A 12630-nucleotide genomic window follows, 5' to 3' on the forward strand; every position below is an offset into this window, starting at 1 on the left:
GGCTGAGTCCACAGTGTTGGAGACCTTAAAGCTGTTCTGCAAAAATATTATCCGATTATTTGGTCCAGAGTATCTTCGAAAGCCGACCAAGGATGACTTGAATATACTTCTTGCCGAGAATGCTGAACGCGGATTTCCGGGTATGATTGGTAGCTTGGACTGTATGCACTGGACATGGAAGAATTGTCCAACGGCATAGCAAGGAGCTTTTCAGGGAAAAGAGAAGTGTTCGACGGTGATCTTGGAAGCCGTGGCTTCTAAGTCGTTATGGATTTGGCATGCATTCTATGGCATGCCTGGCGCCAACAATGATTTGAATGTACTCGAGCGTTCACCTTTGTTGAATGACCTGGTAAACGGTGTTGCTCCCAGGATTTCCTTCACTGTGAATGGTGCGACGTACAATCAGGGATACTATCTTACAGATGGAATTTATCCTGCCTGGGCAATATTCCAATCCAGTATCAGTGCGCCCCAAGGCAACAAGCGTAGATGTTACGCTGCCCAGCAGGAAGCCGCTCGCAAAGACGTTGAACGCACATTTGGAGTATTACAACAACGCTTTCGAATTCTTGCCCTGCCCTGTAAGCTATGGAGTGTCGATGCAATGAATGATGTAATGTTAGCATGCATCATCCTCCATAACATGATTGTGGAAGACGAGCAGCGAATTACCTCGCTAAATCATCAGTACCTGTTTGAAGATGAATGGGTCAGCCCGGCAGAAGTTGGTGTACCGGATGAGTGCCCAGTCGCAATGATAGCAAACGCGATGCAAGTGCTTGAAGACGAAGAGCTTCACTATGAATTAAAAACGGATTTGATCGAACACGTATGGCAGTGCTACGGTGATCTCGGCTAGCAAAACTTTCTCTGGATCCTGTGTAGTAGGTTTTTAAGCTAGACTACGTGCAGAAGCCCAGCTAAATTAAAGTACTGATTTGATTGTCAGCAACTTCACTTTCTTCACCCTCGCCATTATGTAGTCCTGCCACGTGCGGTGCCATGAACGAACGCTCAGGTGTTTTTAGCTCTTCGCTTTGTTGTAACTGCTGGCGCTCTTGTGAAACAGCAAGTGTCTTCCTCATGTTGGCGAGGATGGTTTTTCGCTGCATAGTAAAATATTCCTGTGATTCGTAGCTAGCGGGATTCTGCAAGAAGATAGATATTTGCTCCATCACAGCGACCTTCTTTTCTGTGGCAGCAACGAACCTAAGGTGAGCTTCACCCCCAATCGTTTGAGCTCCAGCACTTCCATGACTCTCATTAGTTTTGGCGTTAGCCGCCTTTGCTGCTTTGCGGCCTTCTGGTCTCTCCAAAGACGCAACGTCACTTGTTCCTCGCTTGACTCCAATAGATGAGGCCGAAGTGATCTTGTTGGTCCACTTGGGCTTGTCCTTGAGCTCCTTCCACGCCGCAAGAAACTCGAACGGCTGTTTGCGTCGCTCTTGGTAAACATTCAACGCGGCGTCCAGATACATAGCGTCATTCCATCCTGATCGCTCTCTGCTGGTGACCTTCGCATATATACCGCAGAACTTCGTTACTTCTGGCTGCAGTTTCTTCCATCGCCCCATTATCGCGACCTCCGTTTGTGGATCCTTGTCTTCTGGTCTCTTGTTTTCCAGCCAGTGGCTGTACAAGCGACTGCTGAACGTGCTCTTCTTCTGTCCTGCACCACGCACTGCGTCCTCCGATACCTCCAGCCACGACAGGCAAAGCTGTATGGTCTCGCTCTCACTCCACGCTAAGCCCTTCCCCATCGTACTGCAAGTTTCCGTGTCGGTGCTGAGATCAAAGGTTTCCTTTCGTTAGACTGAGGTTTTATATAAAGTCCTTGGACCAGAAATATAAGTCTTCCTGAAGTTAAAACTAATAATACCACCAACGGGTGGGGCAAAAAAAACTTGTCGAGAGATTTATTTGCGCAACTTTTGGGATAAAACCATCGTTAGAGCCTACCGCTGGAGATGCTCAACCATTTAGAGCTATCGAGATAATCGAGCTTAAAGTTGGCCAATCGATTTTCGCACCTTATCGAAACTGTGTTTTTTTCTATTGTAAACCTCCTTATTCAATTGCTTTTAACAAGGGCTTTTAAATAACACTTGGATTTTTCAAATTGAAAAAAATATTGAGCTCACAACACGCGTCATGTCGAGGGCCCAAAAATGGAGATAATATTTTTGAGCGACTACAACTTCTTCAGTTTTAAGCATTCTGTAGCTTATAAGGACTCGACTGATAGAGGAGACGCCCGCTTTCGTTTAGAGTGCTTAAATCGTGATTCGTACTTTGGTTCGTAAGTATTTGTTTTGCGTGGTCTCACATGCTCATAAATTTTAAATTTTTTATGAGCATGTGTGGGCTTTGCAGATGGAATGTCCATCGAACATGGTCGTACATAAAAATACGCGTAAAAATGAGATGGGAAGAGGCAGGCTTCGATTTGTTTTATAATACACTGCGCGACAGATCACATCGGACACCCACTTACAGTGCTCTAGCGCCGTCAATACGGCGAGTTAGGTCGTACTATTTAGATATATGCGAGTTGTTGACAGTAGGAAAAGCCTAGTAGCGCTAACGAGCGCAGATTCGGCCGCTGAGGGGGACCTCCAATACAACTTTCCACTTTCAGCTCCACGACAGATCAGATCGGACAGTACAGACTATACAAAAATCAAGTATATTTTAAAGCTGAAAATTTGTGGCTGCAGCGCGTGTACCTGGTGGGTGGCTGCCATGAGCGTGGAGTGCATGGCTCATTCTAAAAGATGCCGAAGACCAAGAAGCCTCCATCGACCGAGCGAGAGAGGGGGAGGATTGACGGCCTCTTTGAGGCTGGAGATTCCAAGCGCGCCATCGCGCGCAGCCTCGGCCGCAGCCCCGACACCATCTGCCGTGCACTGGCTCCCAAGCCTCCACCCAAGGCACGCAAGACCGCGAAGCCCCCCAAGCGAAGCGGATCGCCCCCAGCACTGACGGACCGCGAGGTCAGGCGTCTTGTGCGCACTGCATCGCGTGGCGAGCACTCGGCGGCGCAGTTGAAAGCCGAGTTGGGCCTCGACGTGCACGTGAGGACCATCCAGCGCGTCCATTTGAGGGTCGACTGGCTGGTCTACACGAAAATGGTTAACACGCTTCCGCTGAAGCCGGAAGACATGGCCGCACGCTTCACGTGGGCAACGGAGAAGCTGTTGCTGAAAGACGCCGGGTCCTATTGGGATTCCATTATCTTCTCTGATGAGAAGAAATGGAACCTCGATGGGCCCGACGGCTTTCAGCAATATTGGAGGGACTTACGCCGACCTCAACGAAGGACCAAGAGAAGGCAAGCAGGGTGAGGATCGCTAATGGTTTGGGCTGCATTTAGTGGGCGGGGAAAGTCTCAGCTGGTAACTTTTGAATGGGAAGCAGAACCTCGGACGACTATGTGTACACGTTGTCCGAGTTATTGCTTCCCTTATGCACATGCCAACTACGGTCTAGACTATATCTTCCAACAAGATAATGCCAGCATCCACACCTCAGCCCGCACTAAGGACTTTTTTGCGGACCAGGAAGTCAAGGTGCTCGACTGGCCGTCTAAGTCACCCGACTTAAATCCTATTGAAAACCTATGGTCAATAATGAGCCGGCGCGTTTACAGGAACGGTAAGCAATTCGACAAGGTGTGTGGTCTAAAAAAAGCCCTATTCGAAGCTTGGAATTCCATCCCTCTCGCTTTGCTGCAGTCACTGGTAGAGTCAATGCCGCGTCGCTGCTTAGCGGTTGTTGCCGAGAAAGGAGATAGAACGACTTACTAAGGAGAAAAAAACTAGATTTTTGTATAGTCTGTACTATCCGATCTGATCTGTCGTGGAGCTGAAAGTGGAAAGTTGTATTGGAGGTCCCCCTCAGCGGCCGAATCTGCGCTCGTTAGCGCTACTAGGCTTTTCCTACTGTCAACAACTCGCATATATCTAAATAGTATGACCTAACTCGCAGTATTGACGGCGCTAGAGCACTGTAAGTGGGTGTCCGATGTGATCTGTCGCGCAGTGTATCTGTGATCGAATTTCCACTTCAATACAGCAAAAAGGGCCGATTTACAGAATATCGATGCGGATTTGGTGGTTAATCAGTCCCTATTAATAGCGCTCGATTTGGTTGTCTACACATTTGCCAATTCAAACCGGCGAGATTGTAATAGTAAAGAGAAATGACCCAAAATAAATTTTCATTTCTAATAAATATTGTTTTGTGAGTATTCAGTGTAGAGCAATGCAGATTTAGTGTAAATCAAATATTTACTGCTTGCCTGTATCACATAGTTTCTTGCTGATGAGAGACAACATGCTGATTCAAACTGCGAAGTCAAATCACACATCTCTTGCATCTGCGCAAGTGTATACAAGCCGTTTTCCTCTAAGTACTCCACTACATGTAGCGCCTCCTCCATCTCAGGCGTGCACTTAGTGCACGCTGCGCGCGCACCACCTCTGGTCTTGACGTTCGGTGTCCCACGCTCGGCAATCTTGCGGGCTGTACATGTACCTGTAGTGGCTGGAATGCCGTTACAGGCCGCCACCAGGGCCCTGTCTCGTCCGCTCGTGTAAGCGTCTAGCACCCGCGTTCGGGCGGCAAGCCCGTGCTTCGGCTCGCTTGGCTGTACTGGCTCGAAGCCAGTTGGTTAGCGCTACACTAATTTTACATTGCTCTAAGGTCGCTTTTTCAAATATATTTTCAAAAATTGTTTGTTACATTAGTTACTTCAGTCTATTTAGCTATACAATCTCGCCGGTTAGGATCGGCAAGGGTGTAGCTTGATCGATTTGTCTTTTTTAGACCTTTACTTAATTAAACCCTTATCTGCTCAAAACCGAGCATCAGACTAAGTGAAAAAACAAAAGCATTAAAATGCACAATTAATATTATATTAAGGTGTGCAACCAGTGTCGTGTCATTTCTGAACCCATTTCTCGCTGGTCAATATCTTCCTGTAAAAGGATAGTCATATTTAAAGGTTCATAGGTTTTGAAAGCGCTTGCTTTGGAGAACTTGAAATCGTCTCTGTCGCGTCGCAGCGAATGAGATCACGCGATAAATACACAAGAGCAAAATGTAGCGAAATTATTTAGTAACCAGTTTCGTGTCACTCTTAAACTAATACCCAGTATGGCTGTAACCAATATCGGCAGATCGCCCCTAAGACCGCTTTGTGGTTAGGTTAAGGCTGAAATTATCATTACAATCATCTGTTAACGGTATTGAAGCGAAGGACCAAAACGGGTGAGACACACTTCCTAAAACTAGCGTTGACAGCTCAGTCGGTTAACGGCAGTGTTTAGTGAAGGCCAGTGAATTTGGTGTGGGTTCGAGTCCCGAAGCAGGGTACGTCGCCGTGCAACTTTGCACAGTTAATTCTCCGCGCTGAATGGTAAGTATATGCAAATATATTGTATCTGCACTGGAATCGGCTAATAGCTCTCAGCAAATGTGTCTGTATATTTATTAGCCTCCTAGAGCCTCTACAGTCCCCTGTGCGGCGTCTGTAATTTTGCGTCTCTTCTTCTGCTACGTTTTTTTGTGCTTTTCTGCTCCAATTCATCCAGCCGTTTAGCAGTCAAAATGTAACCGCCAACAGAGGCCGTCTTTCTTCTTCTTATCTTCGTCGCTGGCTGCGGCAGCGTCAGAATCTCACGGCGAATTGCCAGATCCACCATCAACCAGGCCGCAATCCGGAAGTCCGTCGGGCTTCCATTTCGTGTGTAGATCGCCATGCGCTGGGTCATCCTCACTAGCGATAGTGGATACAACCCACACACATGAAAGCATGACGATACGTTGGTGGAAAAATGACATCTCGTCCAGGCCAAACAGGAAAATCTTACCGCAGTAGTTTTGTCAATAGAATACCCTCCCTCAGGATCCTCATCGATAAACTCATCACAAGAGCACGAAGTTTACCCTTAAATGATGCGAAAACAGCCACACCAAGAGGCTGAAAAAGGTGTGTTGCGTTTGCAGGCAGGCAAACCATTATAATCTTTAGCTCGACTGCTTTCTCGACGATAAAGCGCGAGTAATGTGAGGTATAACCATCCATTACCAAGCGGAGAGGATGTTTTACGGTGGCTGGGACAGACTTCTAAAAATACACAAGCCATGACTCAAATGAGGTCAAACTTATGAAACCAGACGGGGTCGCCGTGATACCAGCACCAGGTGCGTCACAGCTATTTAGAATATCCAGCGGAACGGTTCTTCCAGGAACAATGAAAACAGGCGGCACAACGAAGCCCGAGGCACTTCCACAAGCGATAATTGTCATGTGAAAACTTGTAGTTGAAGCAGAAGTTTACACGTTTTTAGAGCGTCGAACGGAAACAACACGTTTTCCTTTCGACGCTTTGTAGAATGCGGTTTCATCGACGTAAAAGACGCGATCAGTTGTGACACTATTTTCGATAATGGCCTTTGCCATTGAGCTAAATAGCTGGTGAACGTCGGTATAACCGACCGTATTGCGAGCTTTGGACAGCATTTGAGCGGAGTGATTCGTGAGTTCGGGGAGACGCTCTCTGAACCGCGTGTACCACCCTCCAGTGACAGCCCTACCAGCGACCAGCTCAGATATTTCAACCGCTTTCTTCATGATCTCGGCACGTCCTACTGGTTAACGTACAATTTGGCGCCCAGCGACCCATTCTTGAATTGCATCCTCAGCCTCTGTCGGCAGCAGAGGCTTTGGACCTCGTCGCTGTCGGGTAACGTCACTCTTTGCGTTACTGACCCACTTCCTCAGCGTGCTCCCTGAAATGTTGAGGTCCACGGCAACCGCTGGCTGACCGCCTTGGACACGCTGAGCTGCACAGTCGAGGGCTTTCTGGCTGTAAGATGGCGCCATTTGTAGCAATGATGGCAAAAGGAGCGGTCTCGAGTCAAATCACAATAGATTTGCTATTGTGAATGACAGGTTCACAAGCCCTTAGTGCTTTTACCAATAGCGTTACTTGTTTTTAAATAGCCTGCTCTGATTGGGCATGCTCCTGACTCTACAAAACTGGTTTTCGATACGAAACTAATTGCAGACCTTACTTTTCGCCGCAGATTACATCTTAGTAATGAAGTAAACATTGCAAAAACTTCTGTTGACAAACAAACTAATATGTCACCTGCCTTTAGATATGTAGATGTAGTAGACGTGCCCATTTCGAATTGCGGAAGTAGTAGAGGAAGTGGCAACCCGGGATCACGTATATTTGATATTGGACTACCAATGTATGACTGCTTAACTACACACGCAAGTACACAAATCGGCAATATCCTCAGCCAGTCATAGCATAGTATACGTGCTTACGCATTACAGGGCTCCGAGTAGATTTGCTATCCGTCGCCTCGTCCAGTTGCTCATCATTTAAAATCGGTACACATTTACGAGTGCTGGTTCTATCACGATGTTTCTTCCTCGCTTACTGTCTGTTCTTGAAATACATCACGCTTAAGGTTGGCTAGCTGAAGTACATACAGTGACAGATAAAACCGGCAGCGCAAAAGCCGGTATTTCATAGCCGCTTCATAGTAGTGGCAATTAATATCCAATCAAATTTAAAAAAAAAACAATCATCTTATCGTAAAAATTGAATGGTTACGGTAAAACAGATCAGCTCGTTACCTACTACTCTGTTCCTTCTCAAATCTAACGCAATGAGCGAGCGCAGAAAAATGCATAATATCATTGGCTATTATTAGGCTTAAAATATAGATTTTCTATTTACTAATTTGTGACTACCAGCTACATAATACGAGTCAGCTGTGCAGATAAGCATCATGTGCTGCCGTCTGGTCGCTTCTGTAAAAAGTAGTAGTGTGAACGTTCAGTTGAACCTCTGATTACGACTGGTGCGTTCGCGGGCGGTAAAGTTCAGCTGAAGCACCTCGGAACCTCCGTGAACCTCCGCGGTAGTTTATACTTAAAAATTCTATGCCGTCTATTTTCAATAAAACTCTCAACAGGTTTAGCATGAAGACATGTACGAGCATTCCAGCATTCGCTGACGTCTCCAACAGCGACACGAGGTTGGACACCACCGACTTGTCCACTGTCACCATGTCGCTGATGGCTTGCCGTTCGACGCGTCCAACTCCTTCGCGTACATCGTGCTCCGTCAGGTCGCCGCCCGACGTGCTGCCTCCCACAGGACCTGCATACCACCATTACCAATGTACGCCAGATGAGGAGCGCACTCTTTCGTGTCCGTGCCGTAAATAGAATGATGTTCACGCTGGATGCGGCGTTCAAGGTGAAGTGGATCAGGTGCACCTTGGCGTTGTCGCCGTTTTTGCTGGTCTCCGTGGCCCAGTACTTCTTGCTCGACGCACTCGAGTCTAGCGCGATGTCCAGATTCGACGCCGCCACGACTGATGTGGAGGTTGCTGTCCGGCTTGCAGAGAGCTGTGGTGCTGGAGTAAGACGACTACGTGGCTATGGTGACTGAAGTTTCACCGAATGGAGACTTATTCGACCTTGTGGCTCCCGCGTCACTCATGGCGACGAGATGGAGATTTGTTCCTCGCACTGGATCTTTTATCTGTTCGGAAGCAAGATACCGCTGAAGTACGTCTGAAACTGGAGATATACGTGACTCGAGTTTGTGAAGAGGAAAGTGGATACGCGCATCCGCTAGTCATAGTGGCTATTGCCCGATTGGCTTTTCGATCAAGTCGAGCTAAAACGTCGGATATTCAGCACAAATTGCTGGATATTTTCGCTAAACTTTACTCAGGAGCTGCTACTTTATGGCTGAATGAAGACGAAGCGCAGCATATCCAGTCAACGGCTAGTGTATCAACTGGATCCGGTTCAATTATCTCTGGGCCAGCGTCTGTGGAGGATAAATGGAGTCTTTGAAGAGTCAATATGGCTGTCGCTCGGAATCTATGGAAAATCTACTGAAGTTGGTGGGCCTGAAGAAAGTGAAGCAAGCTGCTGTAAATTTATTTATGAATGCAATGGCCTTACAGCAATTATCGGCCACGCAACGGAAGAAAAACTTGATGGGGTTCAACTACAGCGTTGTAGGGAAACCTGGTACTGGGAAGACGACAGTGACGCGATTGTTTGCTAATATCCTATATTAAATATCATAAGTGTTTTACTCACTATACCCTCCACACTTAAGGCGATCGATACACTTCCAATTTTCTGCAATGAAAACAAGATCTCGGACCATGGTAGCCTTCAGCGAGCTTCTCTTCACCGTTATGACGTTTCCACTTGTCGAAAAAGCACGTTCTGACGGAACGCTTGTCGCCACGGTCCCCAGCCACTTCCTCGCTAGTCTGCGCAAGTTGGGGTAGTCATCTCCATTCGCCTTCCACCACGTGAAGGGATTCAGGTCATTTTTCACGGTAACAATGCACTCTAAATAGCGAGTGAACTCCCTTTTGCACTCTGTTTCTAAATCTGTGGCTGCGATTCGAGAAATATTCGGCCCGAAGAGATGATGGATCATGTCATTCCGTTGCTGCTGCTCCGCTTCTTCGATGGGTGTTTGGTGACGGGGATCCGTTTGTTCAGGTGGTAGCGTTTCGTTTGCCAGCTGCACCATTGCCTGTACAAGTTCGTTGCTTGCATTTGGCTTGTCGATAGGACTTAAGTGAGACATCCACTTTCCTACACGCGGATCCAAGTACGCAGCCCACCTAAGCTCGCTTTTCTCCAAGTCCTCGAATCTTTTAACGTACAATGTTAGCATTCCCTTTCTGCAGTCGTTCACCATTAACACCGTTTGAGCCACGTACGCTTCGTCACCGGCTTCTGCCTCAAGACTGGCAAAGAGATCCGTCTTCTCCAAATGCTTTCGAATACCGGATAACACAGGGAGAACCAGCGGCATCGTAGGATAAGTTTGTCCACCTAGTGTTTCTGAGGCAACGGCAAACGGCCCCAGCAGAGCTCGCAAGCACTTTATAGTGAGCCATTCCTCGGCAGTTGGACGATATAATTTTCTTGCCACATCTTTGAACTCTCGGATACCTTCAGGATTTTTCAGGTACATGAAAAACTTCACTAGAGCTCCTTCCAACTCTATCATTCTTTGGAGCATTTTGCCAGCAACTATTCCATCTTGTGGCGCAGTCGACAATAGGCTTCTTAACTTCGTGATCTTTGACGCTGAAATGTTCAATTTGAAGAGCATTTAATCGGTTACAGCCCTTTGCTGACTTTCTAAAGTACACAGCAAGCGTCCGGAAGCGCTGAACAATTTCACGTACCCTATCCATCTCATTACGGTGAACCAACTCAATTGTGTCGTTTAAGAACTGCTCCATGTCATCGATTGCAACTTCGCGGAACCCCTCGATTTGGTTCCTGTCATCCACAGTCAGTGAAGCTTCTTCCTCATGTTCCACAACTGGTTCACTGCTTTCGGCAGCAACTTCAGCAGCCCAATCTGGCTCATCGGCGACACCACTCGCCCGTTTCTTCTTAATCATTGCCCCTCCAACGACTAGGTGCAGGCAGTGTGCTAGGCATGACATGTGCTCGACATGTAATAGTTCACCAGCAGCAACCATGTTTGTGCCTCCATCTCTCAAAAACCGGACACAGTAGAGCTTAGACAACTGCCATTCCTCCATAATTTGTTCAATCGCGTCTGCAATGGCGTTTCCATCATGAATGCCGGCCAGCTCTTTAACTTTCAGAGTCCAATTCTGAGGGCAAAATTCATCGTCCACGTAATGTATAGTCAACGAAATGTAGCTTTTCGTGTTTCTGGAAGTCCAAATATCACAGGTCATTGAAAAATACCAACATCCCTTCACAATGACATGTCGTACTCGCTTTCGATACTCCACAGCCAAAGCCACTATTTGTTGTGCGATCTTAGTTCGCTCAGGAAGCCTTATTTTGATTCCACAAATATCTTCGGTAATGTATCGAATAAATACGACAAATCCAGCATCTTCCACAATCTTCATCGGCCGAAAGTGCCGTGCGATCCACTCAGCAAGAAGAAGATTTACGCGTTTCTGTTGCTCCGCTGAAATGGTACGCAGCTGCCTTTTTCCATTATGAAGAGGAACTTGGCCTGTGCTCTGATTTCGCTGCCCCGCTTTGGTGTTGTACACCTTTAGCTCTTCAGAATGGTAGATTTCCATATGCTGCGGCAACTTCGACTGACCAACACGAAACTTAACTTTTGCACTGCAAAGTAAACAATACGCGAGCTCGGCATGATCGTTATTCAAATCATTACGCTCAATTTGTCTGCACGCCTCGCTTCGAATGAGCCGAGCGAAATGCCAAACATCTCTCCTCTTCTGACGTTTCATAGTAAAGAGCACTAATCCCGATTCACTTTCAGCACGCTGTTGCAGTACCTGGACGTCAATGACGGCACCTTCGTTTTCGAGAACAGGAGGGCGGATGCATGGGTGCTGGGGTTGCTGTGGCGACTGGTATTGCCAGAATTGTTCCTGTGTCTGATGCTGCCAGTGCTGCGTCTGTGACTGTCGGTCTTGCCAGAATTGCTGTGGATGCTGGGTGAGCCGCTCCTGCACCTGTGGCTGGTGTGCTTGCCAGAGATGGAGAGGTTGCGCTTGCCAGAGCTGCTGTGGCCGCGGTTGCAGCGAGAGCTGTTGCTGGGACTGGTGCGATTGTCGAGAGAACGACCTCGATGGTTGAGCCGGGACGGAAGCTGGCACTGCAGTAGGCACTTCGTCATCGTAAGAAAGCACACGCCGAGGCGCTGGCGTACGGAGAGGACGTGGCGTGTGATGGCCGCGCGACTCGCGCCGCGAGTGCTGCTGTGCCTCCATAGGTATCGGAAAATGATGATCGCCTTCTCAGATAACACACAGCACGAACAAAACACTTGAATAAAGTATGTGCATAGTTTAACGCCGATGTACCATTGAGGATGTAGAAGGTAGTTGAAGTAGGTTTGAAGGGATTCAGATACCTTTCAGGGGTACCTCGGGATGCAGAGGTAACGGGAGGTTCACAAAGGTTCAGCGCCTGAACCTTCACACCACTAGTAAAAAGCGATTTCGACTGAAAATCAGGGCCTCAATCTAAGCCAATCACGCCGAGCTGCACAAGCACTTTTCCGATGACTACCCCTCCAGCCCTCCGACTCAAACACAAGCAACTTAGCGTCAATGACCGTCCAAATATTGTCATTTGGCTGACAAAGCTCCTAAAAGACCACAAACTACCAAGAGGGGTCAAAACAAAAGCCGCGGCAGCCTTCGAAATAGCCAGGCAGCTGGCTTCCCAAGTTTGGAGGATGCAAGGTACCTCTGAGTATCTTTTATTTGAAAATGAACTTTTTTCTACACACCTTGTTTTATTTACTTTCACCGTTTGCGAGATCTAAAATTTGTCAGACTGTAAATACATCGATGCAATTGGTCAAAAGCGTTTTTCAGGCAAACGCGGTACAGACAGCAGATTTTGAAGAACGGGTTTTACAGCTTGTAGGACCGTAACAAAATCCATCTCTCCTGAAAACCTCAGCAATTTTCCAACGCTGGGAAACCCACTGCGAAAACCGACGCCCTCCCCGTCAAACGAATGAAGCTCTTTTGCGTTGTACTTCGTTGCTGTTTGACTATGATCTACCAAAAAAATACTGT

At 47.4% G+C, this 12630-nt stretch overlaps 1 protein-coding gene across 1 annotated transcript; it reads right to left on the bottom strand.

Annotated features, from left to right (window-relative positions):
* Positions 1-5608: 5608 nt before the first annotated feature.
* Positions 5609-6025, bottom strand: PITG_13071 (uncharacterized protein; the record flags this gene model as incomplete). Its single annotated transcript, XM_002900560.1, has 3 exons — positions 5609-5646; positions 5687-5915; positions 5972-6025. 3 exons carry the CDS (start codon positions 6023-6025, stop codon positions 5609-5611), a joined length of 321 nt encoding a protein of 106 aa, XP_002900606.1.
* Between the last annotated feature and the right edge of the window lie 6605 nt (positions 6026-12630).

Source organism: Phytophthora infestans, genomic scaffold, assembly GCF_000142945.1.
Source record: "Phytophthora infestans T30-4 supercont1.25 genomic scaffold, whole genome shotgun sequence".
Lineage (NCBI taxonomy): Eukaryota > Oomycota > Peronosporomycetes > Peronosporales > Peronosporaceae > Phytophthora > Phytophthora infestans.